Source organism: Calonectris borealis, chromosome 20, assembly GCF_964195595.1.
Source record: "Calonectris borealis chromosome 20, bCalBor7.hap1.2, whole genome shotgun sequence".
Classification (NCBI taxonomy): Eukaryota; Metazoa; Chordata; class Aves; order Procellariiformes; family Procellariidae; genus Calonectris; species Calonectris borealis.
This window is the reverse complement of record NC_134331.1, coordinates 3269022-3288915: the sequence shown is the minus strand read 5'-3', so window position 1 is coordinate 3288915 and position 19894 is coordinate 3269022. Positions and strand designations below refer to the sequence as shown.

General features: G+C 41.6%; 2 protein-coding genes across 3 annotated transcripts in view; both read left to right on the top strand.

The window, feature by feature from the left end:
• Nucleotides 1–13807, top strand: part of GNA13 (G protein subunit alpha 13) — a 29944-nt gene extending 16137 nt beyond the window's left edge. For both annotated transcript variants that reach the window (XM_075169435.1, XM_075169436.1), the window contains 2 exons: nt 4034–4084; nt 8796–13807. In XM_075169435.1, coding sequence (XP_075025536.1) covers nt 4034–4084; nt 8796–9368 — 624 coding nt within the window. In that variant the 3' untranslated portion in view covers nt 9369–13807. The remainder of the gene's footprint in view (nt 1–4033; nt 4085–8795) is intronic.
• A 3357-nt stretch (nt 13808–17164) lies between these two features.
• ARSG (arylsulfatase G) overlaps nt 17165–19894 on the top strand; it is a 51454-nt gene continuing 48724 nt past the window's right edge. The window contains exon 1 of the mRNA XM_075169430.1: nt 17165–19588. The gene's annotated coding sequence lies outside the window, so the exon portion shown is untranslated. The remainder of the gene's footprint in view (nt 19589–19894) is intronic.

Sequence of the window (19894 nt, the reverse complement as noted above, 5' to 3'; positions counted from 1 at the left end):
TTATGAATAAAGTTATTTAACAGTCAACTTCCTGTGGTTTACATGCATTTCTGAGTCAGGAGGAGGCTGAAGGGCTGCAGCTGAGATGTGTGTACTCCATCTGAACAAAAACGGGCATCTTCTACAAGCAATCAAAGTGATTGCTTAAATCTGATATTCTGATATGATTTATTTTAATACTGTATTAAAAGAGCAAAAGCACTGTCACCTAGCACTGGAAGATCTTTGAAGCTAATGTGTAGGCCATTCATTCTGTTGTATTGGTGTGTGTTCAAGAAGTTTGCTTTATTGCAGTATGTCAACATGCGCTCAAGCCTGCGTTTGACTTTGTCACTTCTGTTGGCAGCTTTGGGCCTGTGCTTTAAGTTAAGTAGAAGGAAGCGGGCAATGGACGAATGAGGCTCAATGGTATGGTTCCTGCAGTGTAACAGGTCATTGGTAATCTTCAACCACGCTTCAGAAGTTGGCAGTTCAGAACTGCTCAACTGTTAAAATGACTTCAAAGGGTTCACCTGCATTTAAAAAAAACCCCAAAAGTTTACCTGTGACTAATTTAAGACCTTCACATCACTATATTTCTTTAACTAGATCTTTAAATTAATTTTCCATCGTATATGCTCACAGAACATGGGCGTGAAGACAATGAGGATGTCATGGAGAACTATAGAGTTTTTTAATGGGGGTAGATCCTGCAGTTTCTCAGTCTCCTATTGATTTTGTCATTGATGTGGCTCCTTTGTGGCATGATTGCAGCAGACTGACGGCTGCAACAGGCACGTGGTAGGGTCTGGACGCGGTGAGCCACACTGGAGTTAGTGGGGCAGAATGGGGAAACCCAGTTTCTTTTTTCTAGTCATCTAGGGTAAACCAGAGAGTTTACAGTTTATCTAAAGGGAAATTTTAGAATGCAACAACTGTCTGTGAATACAGCCATTTAAATATAGCCACTGTCATTGATTTACAGAGTGAGATCTAGTTCTGTATCCAATATCAAGAAAAAGTAGCCTAACACAGAAGCTGTCTTTGGAGCTGTTGTCGTACAGGACTGTGAACAGATAATTTTCTTACTCACTTTTAACATTAAGGTTTTCCTTGGTTGTTGTGTGGTGGGTTTTTCAGTGGGTTTCTCTTCATTATTGCATAAAATACATAGGTTCACTCCTTTGGAAAAGGATCAGAAGTCTTGCTTGGTTGCTTTGTAATGCTGCCTTTTTGAAGCTTGTTTAAAATGGGTCAAAACTCTTCAGTTCTAAAGTAGTGCATTCTGATAACAATCTGTTAGTCGTGGTAGTTTGGTGTTAGAGAGTATCTGTAGTTAGCAGACCTTAGCCTGCTAATATGAACATGTCCAGGTCAGATAGAAAATTACTACTAGTTACATTGACTTGTAGCTGTATGATGCGGAGGGGTGTCTGGAACGTGATGGAAGAACAGATGATGAATTTGAAGCTGTTGTAAGTTCTTTATGCCATGCAAATTGATAAAAGCCAATGATTGAACAACTTTTATCCTTAAATACAGAGTTGAGTCACGTTGATGGCACTTGCTTGGTGTGTCACATTAGTTGTCTGAATAGATTTTCATAAGGGAAGAACCCAGTGACTGAGCCGAAGATGTGGAGGAGGGAAACTGATATGTCACTGCTTTATTAACTGTATTGTGCTTGTAACTGATTGCTTTTATAGTTTAATTTCTTGAGTTTCAGAATGGCCACCTTGATATTTGTCTGCCATTGACTTTGATACCTGACAGCCTAGAAAGCTAAGCAGTCTTCTTGGTGTGCTTTCTGGCAGTTACTTTACTGTTGGATATGTGGCTCTAGAGCATTGCTGTTGCTGCAGGCCGATGTGTTTTGCATTTGTGTTTTCAGGAAATCCCCTCTTTTGGGAAGCTGCTTCTGGGGGTGTTTTGTGACCTTTACAGGCTGTGGCTTACTTGTCTGCTCCAACTGCTCAATCCATTGCAGTAGCAGTAAGCCCTGGGACTTACAGGAGAGGCAGTAATTCATGCATTCCAGTATTGCGGAGTTAATGCTTCTTTAGGGAGTAGGCATTGCCCTAAGTAGTATAAAAAAGGACTGTCTAAGATTAAAATATATGTATGCATGCGCGCACACACACACGCATACTTACAGCCTCTGAGGCCCAGGTATTCTAGAATAAATACCTCCACTTAATGAGTCTGAAATCTGGCTGATTTGTATGTAGTCCTGTGGGGGAGGGAGAGTTGCCAGCTCCTACTAGGACCTAAAAAAGAAATTAAGTCTGACCTTAAACTTTATTTTGTCTTAACATTCAGCTACAGCCAGCTACATTCTTAGTACTTAGAAGGCCTGAATTCTGATCGTGTTACTCCTGCTTGGGAAGTTTGATGGATTTGTGCATCAAGGTTGTGTATTTTTATTTTCTGTGAAATAGGAACGCTCTTCCCCATACACTTTCTGTACGGGATTGAGGCTAAAATGGATTTCTGAAGTGCTGAAAAAGATGTAGGTGTAAAATACTGCTGTCATTGCAAGCAGTTGCTGCTGTGTGCCGCCAGGCTTTAAAATGGTTAGTGTTACTGCTGCAGTTTGTCACCCTAGAGAAAATCAGTAATGTTAAGCCAAATAGAAGGTAAAATAAGGTAGTAGAACTGTGTTGGACTCTTTCCCTGCAGGTGTGTCGAGCACAAGGCATGTTTCAACCAGAGTCCCAGTCTTGCCTAATTAAAAGTTGATGTTCAAATTGCACGCTTAAAGGTGCGGTATCTACTTGTATTATGTAACTTTTTTTAGTACCTGGAGAACTTGCAAAGGTTATGTGTCTGCTAGAACCTTTTTGGACTGTATTATTTACCGTACCCTACTTCACTGCTGTTTAGATGACACAGTTTAATATTGAGGTTTGATATTCTTCCTAGATAAGTTTGCAGAGTTCAAATTCAAGTGAGGGGAAGTCATTATCAGGGTGTAACTCCTGTCCTAATTCACTTGTCTGGCTTATGTAGTCACCCCAGCCTTGGATGCTTCTTGAATTTCTCATCAAGAAAATTCAGTCAGAATTCTTGCTCTTCCATCCGCAGAGTGAAAACACAGATGGTTTCTTTTCTGTATTTACTATAAAGTAAATAAGTTACAGCTTGGTAATCAAGAGCTTTGAAAAGGAAGCATGTTTCTGCTTCTGTGATGATGCTGAGAATCTTAAAAAGGTACTATGTTCCTTTGCAATAAAGTCAATCAGTACGTTACCTATTGCAAGTGAACTCAGGTTCAGCAGCATCCTTGTAAGAGTTCTTCCTTAATCCCAGCACCCTAAAAGAGTTCTGGAGAGTTGGCTGTAGTTCAGGCTTACAATAAAAAAATCTTTAGTTCCGCATTACTGGAGGGATTAAAAACTGCAGTTACTGTTTGCAAGGACAGTGATTGCTTGAATCTGGAAGATAACCTGTATAGTAGGTGTGATATCATGCAGTATGGCGGCGCAGAGCTCTGTTCGTTACTCCCAGAGTAAGGAGTTCTTGTCTGACTTGGTCTCTGATAAGAAAGTTTAGTAAAATGCTTCATCTGTTGTGGTTTCTCATCCTCTATTCTGCTAGTCATTTGCTATGCTCAGGGGAAGTACCTGTATGAATGGGATCGTATGGCAATGCAGTTAGAAATTAACTTATCTCCAGTGAGTAATCCCTGTACCTGAATGCCTGTATATGCACTCTTCAAAGGGTTAGAAGAATTGAATGTATCTTTTCATAACGAAGGCGTGGTTGCTTCGTTGATACTCCCTGTGGATAACGCTGTAGAATTTATTTAGCAATTCTAAACTTGGAAAGAATTTTAACTATTGTAAATGTGCCTACCTATGCTTTTAAGCTTAAATATTAACTGGCCTAAAAACAAAACGTCAGTTGTGCTCTTAGGATGGCTGCGTAAAAAATGGTAGTGATTAAAGCTTACAACACTTAAATCTAGATTTTGGTAAATTAACTGGACTTCAGAATGTAAACTATTGGGATCAAGTGTGCCACTTATTTAAATAACCGTTTGCTTTGTTTTTAGGGGGAATCTGTAAAGTATTTCTTGGACAACTTGGATAAACTTGGAGAACAAGTAAGTTCTTTTTTTTTTTCCCTGTCTTGAGTTTTAAGTAGTCTTTGTTTTAAACAGATGAAACGTAATTAGTGTCTACTCAGATAACTTTATCTTTAGTTAACTTCGACTGTCCCATTATCTCAGCAGTTCATCACTGACATGTCAAAAACACAGGGCAATGCAAGGGCCAAGAGACTTTCTGGAAATAAAACTTCTGTAGAAATTGAACAAAAAGCAAGTTACAAATGCTTGTCGAGTCAGAAGACTGTTAAAGTAGCACTTCCACACTAATTGATAGCCAAAAATTACTGCTTTTGTTTTTATATATCCAGTTAGGAACACTAAGTTAAATCAGTGCACAGGTCAGTGGTACTTTTCTGTGGTATCTACTTTAAAATAAACAAACCTGGTACAGAATAAAATCTGTTTTCTCTGAGGAAAAAGCTGAAACTTCTGTAGAACACTTTTTGATAGAAATGTTGGTTACTGTTGAATAATGAAGTTGTATGCCGATACTCATTAGTTGTGTATTGCAGAAATGGCATGTGGAAAAACTGCCTTTAAAACGAGATGCTAGCTTGAACTCCATGGGGAGGCAGTTTCTCCATGGTCATTTCCAGCTGATGGCTAAGAAATGATGAAGGAGTCCAAACCACTTCAGTTGAATCCTGTTACATCATGCTTAATTTCATTTTTTTTTCTCTTTAACAGATAAAAATTTAATTTTAAGCCAGACTATTTTCGTGCTTTGAACTATCATTTTTCTGACTAGAGCACTGGTGATGATCTTGCAGAATGCATACACTTCCCAGATATCTTGCTTGAGAACTCCAGCACTCACTCTCTGAATTTTGATTTGGCCTTGAGTATAAGGCAATACAATGAACTGCACTCACTTGAATGCTAAACTTTTTGCTAATGGTGGATTTCTCATGGTCTTTGAATCCAACGCCACTTTAGTTTCAAAGGTTGTTGTTTTGGTTTTTTCTTTCTTCCCCCTCCCCGCCCCCCCCATTTGCGCACATTTGGGTAAAAATTTTTGCAGCTTCTTTTCAAAGTTCTTTATTTAGAAACCTTAGTCCATTCTTTGATTAAAGCATGAAACTTGAAGTCACTATTTTTTTTTTATATATTTTTATATACACACACTTATTGTAGGTCTGATGTTGCTGTGGGAATGCTGAGTTCTGAATTACAGCTTTTCTGGATAAAGTTAGACCAAATGGTGTTGAGATACAGAGGGACTCTTCAAGATCTGCTGTCATAGAAAATGTTACGTCTTTGTGGAAAAAGTGCTAGCTAAGTTATGTTACTGAGTGAAAGATTTGATAGGTTCTTCTGGTTTATTCTTATCTATATGCAAGATTTATCTAATGATTATTTCCCCAAACTCTATTAATATAAGTATTTTACTGTTCTTATCTGTTATCTGATACAACTGGCCTGACCTGCAATTAAATTGCTTATAAACATAGACCTGCAATTCTTGTGCCTCTTGCCAAAACGGAGCTGATGATAACAGTGCGTAGGGAAAAGAACTTAATGTTCAGATTTAATCAGATCAGCAAAATAAAGAGTCGCTGGCTGGCATATACACGTGGGATCGGCTGGATTCCTTGCAACTGTTTGTTGTTATTTCAACTGCTAGTGCCGACTATATGTATTCCAAATATCTCATAGAGAGACATTACTTTCCATGTTGCGATTGGATCTTATTCATGCCTTAAATTCTAATTTTAGCTAGGCAAACAGTGATGTGATAGCCAAAACAGCCTCCTGGTAACCAAAAGAAGTCCTTTAGAAGAAAACAGACCGTAGTGCATTTGAAGACGACGACAATTCAGGAAGAAAGCACATGTTCCGAGTCAATATCAATATATATCCTTGGGAAGAGCTGTGCTTGCAGGCAAATAGAACTGCACAGAAAATAAAACAAAAAAAACCAATAAGCCTTCCCCCCCAAAAACCCACCAAAATGGAAGAAGGTGAAAAAGAAAACAGTCAACATGGAAGACTGGGCGAAGTGTAGAAAAGGAGAGTGTGCTTGGGGGTGCTTGCAGGAAAAGTACTGACTGACAATGGTGAAACTTTGAAAGGACTTTGAAAATAATACTCAGTGCCGTCCCAGGAAAATACTCACCTAATGCTGCAGCCTCCAGATATGGAGAATGGGATCAACAGTGAGAAAGGGGCTAGTTCAGAACTGCTGCAGTGGCCAGCTGCTAGTATCCCAAGGATCTGGGCTTGAGAGAGAAAACATAATCATCCTTCAAAAAGATAACTAGAACACTGGGAGATGTCTTAGAAGTTGTTGTATTTAGTTTCCTGTAGCCAAATGATGGCTCTATACCAAGTACTTGACTTCCAGTGCACTCATTTGCAGACTGTTGCATCAGGGGTAGCCATTATCTGGTATAAAACATGGTAGGTCTTCTGTGCCTGTAGAGCTTGAAAGCACTTGAAAGGATTTTATTTGTGGTTGCAAGTGTGGAAGGAATTTTAAATGAGTAATAATACTCGAGAGGGAATTTGTCAGAAATTGTAGGGATACATTCCTTATTCTTGAAAGCTTTACTGAATAAACAGTACAGGCCAACTCCCAGAAGAGTTTGCTTTGTGCTCTTGTTTCAATGTTATATATGTTATATATGGCTTTGCCTATTATATTAATTGATTTTATTTATTTACTTACTTAAAGAATTTCAGTCACTCCTGAGTTTTCCTAAGACTTTCTGGTTTTGTTCTGAGAACTTGAGACTAACTTCCTGAATAACAAAAGATTATACATTCCTGTTTGAAAGATGGAATAAGTGTTGAACCTGTGACATTCTCTTGCCTGAATGTTAACACTCAGCTTTACTCAAAATCCCATCACATGTACCCAATGACATTTGATACAGTCATTGCGCTATTCCTCTGATTGTTCTCCCTCTCTAACAAATTTTGGTAGAAAAGACCCAAATTTTAACAAATAAAGACAAAAATCTTATTACCCTTTAAAGTTGCTTCTTTTAATCAGACAAGGGGGTGGAAGCACATGTCTGTTGCTCAGTTTGGAGAGAACATGATAGTGCTTTAGCAGTTCAACTCTCCTGGAGATTTAGGTGGTGCGGGTTTTGGATGTGTAATAGTACTACAGCAGAAAGTGCAGGGTGGGGAGCCCGTGCTTCAGAGAGCCGCTTTGTAATTCGTGCCACGATAAAAATCAGTGCCTTAGTCATGGGCAGCTCGAATAAAGAAACCCGGGAGTTCAAACAAAACAGTCTCTCTCTAGCTAGTTTCACTTTTCAGCTTACTTTAAAGCAAAGTGATCCTTGAGTTTTTGGAACGTTACGCTTACTTCGTGATTCCTAAAATTGCTTTCTTAAAGGTTGTGGATCAAACTTGCCCAGCTGCCTTAAACTTGGAATACTAGTATTTAAATAGCCATGTAGTTGTGTGTTCCCCCCGCCCCAGCTTACTAGTTGAGTCAGACTTTCTGGACCATGGTCTTACACATCTTTATAAAAGCTCCAAGTCTGGTAACTGGCACTGTCAAAGGAAGATCATAGATCATTCACTAACAGGAGACTAAAATTCCAACTCTGAAACCTAAACTCCCTCTGAAGTTGTGAGAAATGCTGGAAAAATGTAAGGAAGAGTTTCCATAACAAGTGAACAAAAAAGCTTTAAACTTCAGCGTCAGCCAGCTGTCTGTTATAGATGTACTTTTTAAATAGCAGAAAGACTTGGACCATATGCAAAAGTGTAATTCTAAGAATGAAGAAATCCCCAATACGAATCTTGAATTTCATGCTGTCAAAAGCTGACTAATAAGAATTCCTGTTCCTGTTAGCATCTGCATCCGTTGATGATGACTGTTCATGTAACAGTCAAAAAAATAGTAAAAAAACACTTATCCTGCCTATTTAATTATGGGGGAAAAGGCAGGCTGGAGAACTTCAGGGTACAGCTGTCTCGGGTGCCCTCCTAGGCTGTACTACTGGGAAGGGGTTGCTGTTCTCAGCTGTCTGTTTGTTCTCCTATTCTACTAATTGCACAGTATGTTTTGGACGAAATCAGGCTGTGTGAGCTTACAGGTGTCGCACACAGCTAATAAAAGTGACTTTTTGGACCAATACAACTGGATGCAAAAGATCCATGGCACAAACACAGTAAGTTGCTTAGATTTGCTTTTCTGGCATAACTGATTGCCTTAAAAATTACTTAGTGGAGCAGCTCTTTTTTCTAGAAGCAGTCGTACAGTATGCACGAGAACGTGGGAGGAACTGCGTGCCCACAGTTAGAATGGGATACTCCGGTGGTTACTGATTTGAGAAATCTGTTTTAGACCCCATTTGCTGCATTGCAGTGTTGGCAGCCAGTCTGTTTCCCAGCTTTGTGGGAAGAGGATGAATGAAGCATAAAGTAATCCAGAATGAGGGAAACTGGCATGAGGAATTGATGGTACACCTCTCAGGTTGTTTATGGATCCTTGTCATGTGGCAAATGGAAAGCTTCAGTTCTCTGGGGTACGTGTTTTGATTTAATATTGGGTGTGTTTCCTGCTTTGGACTCTAGATCTTTCCAAAATGCTTCAATGTTAGCATATAAATACACATACATGTGTATGTTTATTCAAAACATTGTGCTGTTCCTCTGCAAGCTTTTCTCTTGATTGCAAGTCAGCTGTGATCACCATGCCTGGGACTTGTATCCTAATCAGCAAACTCTCCTTTATTTTTTATAGGATTATCTTCCCTCACAGCAAGATATACTGCTGGCACGAAGACCCACAAAAGGGATTCATGAGTACGACTTTGAAATAAAAAATGTTCCTTTCAAGATGGTTGATGTAGGTGGCCAAAGGTCAGAACGGAAACGTTGGTTCGAGTGCTTCGACAGTGTCACATCAATACTCTTCCTTGTTTCCTCGAGTGAATTTGACCAAGTGCTTATGGAGGATCGGCAAACGAATCGCCTTACGGAATCCCTGAACATTTTTGAAACAATAGTCAATAACCGCGTTTTCAGCAACGTCTCAATCATTCTCTTCTTAAATAAAACGGACTTGCTTGAGGAAAAAGTACAAAAAGTGAGCATCAAAGACTATTTTCCAGAGTTTGAAGGGGATCCCCACTGCTTAACAGATGTCCAAAAATTCCTGGTGGATTGTTTTCGTACTAAACGCCGGGACCAGCAGCAGAAGCCCCTCTACCACCACTTCACCACTGCTATTAACACAGAAAACATCCGGCTAGTTTTCCGTGATGTCAAGGATACCATCCTTCACGACAACCTCAAGCAGCTTATGTTACAGTGATGTGCAAAAAGACATTTTTATTTGAGTAACTTTTGTGTGTTGTTTTTTTTTAACTAGAAGTTTACAGCAGGAGTAGAGAAATCCAGATCCTGTCAGACTTCTTGATATGTGGCTAAAAGCTGCTGCTGAACACATTATTGCCAATTTCTGCAGAAATTCAGGCTTAATCTCTTCCAGTGTAGCTTCAAGTTGACTCAAGTTGTAATTTTATAGCAGAACTATGTCTAAGTTACCTGTAAAGTGGTAAATTTGACCTTTTAAGAATGTGTATATTATCCTAGAAAATTAATTCCACCTTCAGAATTCCAAATCCAAACTTCAATGAAATTGTTGCAATTGTTAGACTGTGGCGGTAATTTAAGGGGGGGAGAAACTTTTCACATCTAACTTCGTTATGAAGACTGTGATACCATAGCTGACTTACGATTTCTCAGGTCTATTGTTGGTTAGAAATCCCATAAATCCCTTGCTGGAATCATCTATTTGAAGCTAGGATTCATGGGTGTAATGTCCTTCCTGTTTAAGTATCAATCTTTGCATGGGGTTTGACTAGGAAGTGCTTTAAAAATACTTAGATTGGAAGCTTCAGACATATCTGGCAGGAAGTACTAACGCAGGCAGAAGTCTAGTGACGAGGAATTAGTGAATGGCACAGTACACGGTTTCACTCTGTTGCAGTGTACGTACGTCTTGGAGCCATGGCAAAGCACAGAGCACTATGATACGGTCCTCTTGAAATTCTGATGTGGGAAGGGGGAGCAAGCTAAACTTGTATTTCTTATCTTCACTAACCAGATGTTACATGTGGGTACCTTACCTGCTCTTGAAGCGCTTTAATATAGCACTGGTTTATTTTTACTTTCTTCATGACTTCTTACAGTGTGCCTCATCTTAATCAGTAAGCATTTGGTGATGGATAGAAGTACTTGCAAACCTAAGTGCCTCTTGTGTTCTGTCCTCCTACGGTATTTTCAGTGGCCTTATGTGAGCATGTGTGTTCCCAGCAGAGGCCTTGTGTAGCTGACACCGTGAAGATGAATGTTTTCTTCTGAAAAAAGAACATGTCACAGCAGAACGTGCTTCACTGGTGAGGTTCTTTCTGAGACTTTGCAATTGGGTCTAGCAATCCTAAGTGTACTTGACCCAAATACGTTGCGCAGCGTACTCCAGAGTGCTGCTTGTGACTAAGAGTATTTTACCAAAAGTTCCATTGCAGTTTCTTTTTTTTTTTGGGGGGGGTGGGGGTGGGGGGGTGGATGTTACTGTTGCCATGTGAATAAAAAAAAAAAAATACTTCTTGCCCAGAAATCCTCATACCCCACACAGCATACTACAAACTGAGAGTACGCTTGTGAGTTTGTGTTTTAAAAAGTAGTGCCGCTACCAAGTTTCCCCCAGACTGTAGTGTCACGTAGGCAGTTCAGCTTGCCACTTTGCCCCATGGAACCGGCCAATTCCTGTGGATCATGATGCTGGCCAATACTTTCTTAGATGAATTTTTATTATCATACCGCACACGTGGCAAGCGGTGTGACATAATATTCTCAGCAGTGTCCCTGCTAGAAACATAGGAAAGCTGCCTGTCTTCTGAACTTAGCCTTTTACTTACTGTGATTGTAAGTTGTATTAACATCTCTGTACCTCGTTCTCCTGTCAGTAGAAGGGGAATAGTGTATTTTTATTTAGTTAGGTGCTTTGAAAGACCTCTATTTTTTTATATCATCCAATGAGTAGTCATAGATTAGTCTGCGATTTCTGCGATAAGGCACTATTTTGGGAGGAAAGAATGCTGAAAAGAGCTTGGGAGAAGTCACAGTGCGTAATCTAAACATAAAGTCTAGGTGCAATGCCGATGTCAGGAGGATTAATGTAATCTTTAGATGGGGATATTTAATGTAGATTTTGTCTCCTTACTGGACATGGATATGATTACTTCTGGTTTGATATCTTCAGGTCATATGTGAGCAGTTCAAGAAGGGTGATGAACTGGAGACCTCAAAAAAGGCTAGTGAGGCTATTTAAAGGATTGGACACCATGTCTGTAATGGGAGTCCAGAAGCTCTCCATTTCCCTCTTTGGAGAAGGATGACAGGTTGATTTGGTTGAGCTATAAATGCTACATCAGCAGACAACAAACCTCTGTCTAGTAGCCTCAAAGTCCACTGTTGGAAAGCAGAAATTGAACAAATCCATACTCTTGTTAGTCAACAAGAGGAGTAGTAGGTTTGGTTTTTTCCCATTGCTGACAGTTGTCTGAACAAGTTTCTGTTTTGAAAAGAGACATATCTCTGCTCTGATTAAAATAATTAATTTGGAGAGGGTCTGTAGTATGTGTTTTGCCGGATGTCAGACTAGATGATTGCAGAAAAGACTGAAGACTGGATAGTGGATGATACGAAGATTACCAGGAATTTGTCTAAACAAATTTGTTTATGTAAAATGCTGATGAATTTTGTGTCAAGGGACCTGTTAATTTACTAAAGATCCTCAAAACTGATGTCAGTCCAGGGATACAGTCAGTATCACCAAGGCGCTGGGCACTTCTGACGTTAGCTAAAGTGGGAAAAATATTCAGCAGGCTTCTCCCCTGAGCCAACACAAAAAAACTGTTTTTAATCCTTTCAGATCACTTTCCCTGTGAACACCAGGGCCTGTAAGATAGCAAGGTGGACCCCGCAGTGTTGGGTCACTTCTCACAAAGTGGGCCCTGGTAGATAAGCACTATATGAATCTCAGGCAGAAATGAATTATTTTAATGAAATGACTGAGTCAAATCACTCGCTTGCGTTTCCCACTCCCACTTCTTCAGAGGGGGTGAGGCAACTAACCTTGATGTAACTGTTTACATGGTTCCTATGTTAACATACTGGCTAAACAAACCGAATCAACGTTTGGCTTTTTCATCTTCAAACTTACTCTTCATTAGCTACCTGAAAAGGAGCACAACGTGTACTGTTGTATTTCTTTTTAGATTTGTTTCTAAATATTATTTCTATAAAGCAGGATGTAATTTTGGTACAAGAGCTGAAGGATTGATGTTTTGAACAGACTGATTTTTATCCTGAAGCAAACAAATGAGTCACAGTTAGCTAGTAAGAGTGAAGCTTGTTCGTGTAAACCGGTCTGTGGTACAAGGTCAGGACATATTTCTAGTGAAGGTGGGAACGCAGGTAGAAAATCAAGTTTCTCAAAACTTTCTTAGTTCTCTTCGATGGAGTGAGCTCTGTTAAAAAGATCACTGATCACTGACCATATGGAGATATACCACTGTCTCGTACAGCCTTCCTGTACTTGAAGGTGAAATTGGTGTTTTAGTGACTGTTCCCTGCTGCAGTGTGTTAAACTGAGTTGATTGATACCTGAAAACTGTGGCTGTTCATCAGGGCTTTAAAAATTTTACTTTTTTTATATATTGTATGTGGGAGCGTAAGCCATCAGTTTGTGTAAAACTTAAGCTTTCTTCTAGAATATCTGCTCTAAAAAAAAAAAAAATCAGGTGGGTTCATTGATCTCAAAGGCTGTATATTGGACTCAGTTGTCTAGAAACTAGCTTTAAATTTTGCCCATCAGAATTATTGCAGCAAATTGCTCAGATCAGGTGGGTGTTTCAAGCTTCATGACACTTGGCTAATAGTATTTATGATCAAGTCCCAGAAAGCTTGATCAAACTGCATCTGCTCACCGTGTTCGGGAGCAACTCACTGCTTAAAGACTGAGAACTGTGCATGTTCAACATGTCCATTGCCATCGGAAGACTTCTCTGGTTATTTCTCTTTAAGGACGGTTGCAGAAGGTTCATTTTCCAACAATAACATTTCCTGTTTCAAAATGATCAGAAGTTTCATGCCATACTGAATTGTTCACAAGTTAACTTTACAGGTCTTGTCTATTTGATGGTACCATTAACATAGTTTTTTTTTTTTAAATTACACAGCATTGCAATACAGTGCCATTTTGCAATTTCTTTGCATTGTACTTGAAAATAAGTTGAATTGCAGACTATTTAAAACCGCTTTCCTGCGCTTTCAGTAGCAGTGAGAGCTTACCTTACGTGAAGCCTTTATGTAAAAATATATTTTGTAACAACCTCATAGATCTTTAACAAAACCAAGATTTGTATTAGCTTTGTATAAATGTTTGTGGCTTACAATTTTATATGTTTAACTTTTTATAAACTTTCCAGGGACTACTTTTTATTGTAAATTTTTTTTCTCCTTGCTTTAGTTTAAGATTGGCAATAAATTATTTCTAAGGGAGGTCTTAGAAGAAAAAGCATCACTTCCTTTTTATAAAATGGTTAAATTGATTAATAGTTTAAAACCTCTTACACTCGCTTGTACATTGCTCTGTACATACTCTTCAAAAGTGTTGCCTTTCAGCTATTAATATTTGCCTTGTGTACAAAAATTACTGACGATGAATAAACATATACAGCCTCATGTTGTATTATGAAATTATTTTTTCAAATTAATAGCGTGTGGAGGCAGCCAACTGACATTTTTTGTTGGTTGGCTACGGCCAACTGTTTTGCTCCTGCCACATCTTGTATTTCAAATAAAATATGTAATAGAGTTAGTCTCTGGTCTCAAGCAAGCTCTTCGCTGAAAGGGCTCATCCGGATTCTTCTTCAGCCTGATTACTTCTCTCCAGTAGAGAGGCAAAAGGAAATTGCTGACGTGCGTTTGACAACCAGTGTGGTACTCGGTATTTAAAATATTGATGACACTGGTGCGTGTGCTGGCGTAAGTGGCAAGCCTCTGTATAAATTATGTATCTCAGTATTGCAAAGTTAGTTGTTTTTTGGTGTTTTTTTTTTTTTTTAAAAAAGCTGTTTTCTGAATAAGCCAGCCTCTGCCTCCGCTAGAAATGGATCACTGGCTGTTTTGCAACCGGCTGCAATATGAAGCAATGTTTTGCAGCAAAACATTGATTTCTCCTTGTCAGTTTTTATAGGCCTGAGATGCTTCATTTTCCACAACAGCCTTCAGATTTGGCTGGCATGCTGTGGACACTAAACCTCTGAAAATACTCAGACCAAGTCATGCTTGTTGATAGAGTTAGTGCTCAACGTTAGTATTTGTCTGGATAATTGGAATACATAAACTGTACAAATTCTTAGTGTGTGTGGATTAACAGGAACCTGCACGCTCTCCCCCAGCCTCTGCATTGTGAAGGGCAAGGTTCACTGTGGAAGGAGCCACCTCCGCTCACTGAAATGAGTTAAAAACCTGTCAGGTGCCCTGAAACTTAACCCAGCTCCGCCGTGCAGTTTTGATTCCGGGTGCTGCCTGTTCCTAGGGGGGTTGTTTCTGAGGAATCGCAACCTCATCTCTTGACCACTTTTTTGCACTGAAACAGTTATCAAATGAACAACATTTGTGATGTTGCTCTGACTTTGAAAACCGATCTCTAGGGTTTTTTTGAAAGCTTTTTTTTCTTGCATCTTACTTCCTGAGATGCAGTCAGCCAGCTGAGGAGTAAAACTAACAACATCTAGAACTCATCTTAACAGATCGTGTTTGTTTTGGGTTTTTTTAAGCCCAATATTACAAGTGTAATTGCATCAAGGTTCACCTAGCTTTCTCGTTAAGCTCTTGTTGACTAAAGCTCTCATTTGAAATAGGTTAGTGGTGCTGTGCTGTTCAGCAGTAACTTGCAGACTCTGATAACCGCCCCGATGTGCCCGGTGGGGAGAGCCGAAGGAGGGACAGGGAAGGAGCGTGTTACAGGACTTATGTGAGCAAGTGGACGTTTCTCCACTTTCACAAAGCTCTTGATTTAACAAAACACCTCAATTGCGTGTACTACTGAATGTAGGTTGGGTTTTCGAGCCTCTTCCTTCCTGTTAAAGTAACTCGGTGATTACACAATAACTGACATAAGGGAACGAAAATGGAGTGAAACTCTGCCGAAAGAGCTTCCCTGGCTGCCCCGCCGGCAGCAGGAGCCCGTCTCGGAGCTGACCTTAGGAGTCCCCTTCCCGCAGGGGAGCTGACCTGGCTGCTAAGCTCTGCAGCAGCTGAAGGGCAAAGTGCTGGAGGAGCGGCTGCCAAGTGAGCAGGGCCCTTCGGGGAACGTGGCTGGAAATAGGACAAGAGTCTGCGCGAGTGCAGACCCTGCTGGGTTTTTTTCTCTAAAACAAAAAAAAAAAGGTGATGGCATTGAGTTACTTCTGGCCAGCCCACCTAATGCACTGCTTGGCTGTGTTTTCCACAAGAGCTGAAATGTTTTCACTGTATGTGAAGTGTGAATTACTAGATTAAATTAATAAGAAGGGTCCAGATAGACCAAGTCCCACAAGGTTCTGCCTGACTTCAGATTGTATTGGATTTCTTTTCTCTGCTTTCTTCCCTTGTATTTTTAGGCACGCTTAAAAATGAGGGGCAAGATGTTCGTTCCTGCTCCATCGGCAGCTTTGTGGGCTGTGAGATTCTTGCTTGCTATTGCTCCTGAGAGAAGCTCCTGCAAGATCAGAGGAGGCCCCGCTCCAGCCCGTGAAACACGCCGTGGCAGAGTCAGTCCCTAAGCCCGAGTTCAGTAAACAAGCTGCAGATGACTCGAAGATAAGGAATCAAAACATCCAGCAGAAATGAGATGTGCACCGAGATGGGAGACGTGGTCCCCGCCCATGCGTGCAGCCAAGCTCCTGCCTCTGCTTCGCTCTGTGGAGGAAGCCCAGAGTTTGATTAGTTGTTGAGCACTAGATTTGACAAACCTGGATTTGGCGTAGGCTGTTGTGAGCAGAGGTCTGCTTCAGTGCTTGCGACTTCATACGAGCGTTAATATTTAAAGCCTGTGTCCTCCCAGGTGCCGGCTATAAGCAGCAAGTTGTGTATTTGCTGTTCCTCAGGCAGTGAGGGCTAAGGAAGGCGCTGGAGAATAAGGTAGGAGCGTGTTTGTCAGCAGATGCAGTAAGTGAATAAATCTAATTTCTCTGCCTGGATGGTTTGAAAGGCGGTGACCCAGTACGATGACGCTGATCACTGTGGACTGGTTTTTATTAATTTAGGACTTTTAGAGCAGGAGGAAGCACAAGACCCTATGCGTCCAGCAAAGTGAGTTTTCCCCAGTCCCTCTTCCAATATTCAATATAGTGGATCGTGCCTGTATAGAAGATGCTGACTCCCTTCCCAGGCTTCTTCCCACTGACAGGCGGCAATGCTAAGAGCCAAAATCCCTGCCTGATTTCTATTTCTCTCTCCTATCCAGCACCAGGCCAAACCTTGGATGGCTTTTAGCCACGTTGCAGGCTCTGTCCTGTTACGTTGCCTGCAGCCTGGAAGACAGTCAACCTCTCTTACGTAGAAGAAAGCCACCCCTTTATCAGATTCAAAGGGGAAGCAGTTGTGGAAAAAAAAAAAAGGCACGTATTATAACGTTAACACTCCCCCAGATGGCCTTCTGCGCTGATTGAGAGAATGAATGATTGTTTCCATGTTGACCGTATACCATGCAAACGATCTTTGTGGGATGACACCAACCGTGAATAATTTATCTCCAGCAACTCACCACATCGGGCTCTTACGGCAGTAAGCACTTCCACAATCAGTAGGTGTGATCACCAGCCCTGACGTGAGGCTCAGCTCTGAGTGCTCTGCGTACCCACAGTCTTTGCCTGCGAGTTGTTCTTTGTTTTCAGCTTTTATCGAAAGAAAAGGCAATATCTATAAGTGATACAGATCTTTATGTAGTTGCCTAGGCATAATATTTTGCACTTTTTCTGTATGAGCTGGATCCTCTTACATTTATCCAAAGTCTAACGGTGGGAGCAGCTGTGAAGAGATGACCGTTTCCTCCTCTAGCCTCCATTTTCCCTGAAGAAAAAGGAAGCAAACAAAAAACCTGCCATGAAACCAGCATTTTCAAAGTTATTAACATTAGGATTTGCAGGGGAGCAAGTTGAGCAAGCCTTCAGCAGCAACAGCCTTCTTACATCATGTCTGGCATTTGCTAAAAATTGTCTAGAATTAAGGGGAAAACTTCCTCTTTTATTCATGCAAATGACCCAGGCAGACTCTCCTTCCCCCTCTCTCCCATCCCCTCTTACAAAACTTCAGGAGAAAAGGAGATGTGATGCAGCCCATGCCCGGCAAGGTGCCAGGCGTCGGTCTGGTGCGGGGCAGGCGTGCTCAGGCTGGCGGCGGGCGCTGCAGTGCACCGGCAGCGTGCAGGGCGATGGTACCCACTGCTCGGAATTCCTGCTTGATGTAAGTCTGTGATGCCCTTTATAAAATCATAACCAAACCAACCTCAGAGTTTCTCGTTGTATCATCTGCTGTGCCCCACAAGCCTGCCTGCTGCCTGGGAAGAGGTCGCCAGCCTGCCGTGACTCCACCGGCTCCGCAGCCAAGGCCACACCAGCTCTTCTTCCTCTTCTGCGCCCGATGTCTCTCTCTGCCGATGGCATTACATCTCTGCTCACAGCTGGAAACCTTTCTGCTGTTCCTTCTCTCACCTCTGCAATACTCGGGGAGAAATATTATTAAATACTTTTTTCCAGTGTGTAGCAAATCCTAAATCCTCCTCTTGTTGCCAGTGAAATGTTGCCTTTTATTGCACTTCTACTAAAGCAGTGCACAATCATCTCTACTATCTTTTATCTGGGGATGCCACTGGGGTAAAGGAACATTTTACGTATACAAACGTCAGCAGCAAGTCACTGTGGCTGGTTCCTTGTCACGCCAATGCACTGATTGACACCGTTGCAAGATTTCTTCCTTTAGAAAGGCAGCCCCAATTGCCTGAACTGGTCGGATAGATACACGGAGAGTATTTAGACATTTAATATTCAAATTAATTGCCAAAAGTAGCTTCTCTCTAAAAGGCTAGCAAGGCAAAGTGTTTTGTTTTTCCCTCTTCACAGATGCAGGGATCGAATATGAAAGCACCTGGACGACAGCCAGCCGTTTCGCTGGAGCCAGGCTTTCCACTCCGTCTCCATACCCCATCTCATTTCCTTGCAGCAAGACAAATGTGTGTGATTATGCCAAAGTTGGGAGAGCAGAGGAGGAAAACATAGCCTGGCACCTTCGCTTACTGCCGTGGCTCTCCTGGGAGGTGGAGGTCAGTGATTCCCCGGGCAGGCGGGGAGCCTGCTGTCCCTTGGATGACAGTCGCTGCCCACATATAGGAAATGTTTCTCGGAGCTAGCAGCTTCAAGGGCCGTCCATAATCAGAAAAAAGCACCTCCAGAGAGCAATTCGCAGCCTGAAACGGCGTCCCGGCTAGGTCAGGGCAGTCGTTCCCCAGCAGGGACCAGCCCAGACTTGGACTCTGCACTTTCAGACACCTCCAGTGATCTGAAACCACCTCCACCCCAGCACCTTTGTGCTGCGTTCCCCTGATAAAGAAAGGCAGCATGTGTGCGCGTGTTAGTGTAGAGCACTCCTGAGATCCTTGGAGGAAAGGTCTAGTCTATCTTCTTGCTGAGGATTATTTTCAATGCAGGGTCCTCCAGTACCTCTTCGTGGCAGGATTTCACTGGTCCCATCTCCACGTTCCCTTTTGTGACAGTCACAAGCCATTGCACATAAATGCCTCCAGATCTTGGCAATGGTGTAGGAAATAACCCCACACGTTTTACAGTTCCTTAAAAGCAAAAGAATAACTAAACCCTCATTTAAATTCCCACTTCCATAGCTGGAGCTCTTTGGATCACACATTTCTTTAGCATGGGCTGATTTTTTCCTCCATCTTCTGGTCAGACAGGATTTCTGTTTGTGCGGACACGAATGTCACCCCATCTTTATGTCTCACCCAGCATGGGTGAACTGCCCGGGAAGAGCTCCTAATGCAATGCTGATGAAAAATAGGCCAGAGCTGAAAATATTCGTAAGAGAAACAGCAGATCTGCAGCGCACAGCTAGTTTGCTTGACTTAAATGGCAAGATTATTCGCTGCACACAGTTCTGTTGGAGCCCCATACCATTTTGAAGCGAGCAGGCAGCGTGATGCCAGCGTTACGCCACGTATGTGCCCTGAAAAGCGTCGGAAACGTGTGAGCTGTCTCTGCTTGCTTCAGACCAAATCATCGCGGAGGGAGAACCGCCGTGCTCTGAGCACAGGACTGGATTCCAGGAACATCTCAGCACTAAATATAGCAGCCGTGCTCGCTCAGCGGCTTTGGGTCCAGCAGATAACATCCTGCTTCGGGACAAGGCTTCGGGAGAAATCATACCGCCCTAAGGGAGGTGTGATATTCAATCTCTATCACCACATCGGTAACGCTTCCCGGGAATCCCAGGATCCCTGTCTTTTTGCTGTTTTATGTCTCTTCGAAATGCTTGAGAGGATAATGAAATTATCAGGGGAAAAAGTAGAACATGAATGTACATATGTTGAAACCATGGGCTAAACTCTTCCTCTGTCTGAACATGGTGTTTTCCAGCAAGCCTCACTAATGTTTGTAAAAGCTTCTGAACACAAAAAGCATCATGAGCTTGTGTTTGTTTGGTTGGTTTTTTTAATAAAAACACCAAAGTACTATTAGGCATGTTGGGGAAATGCTGCTTCTGGCAGGGGAATAG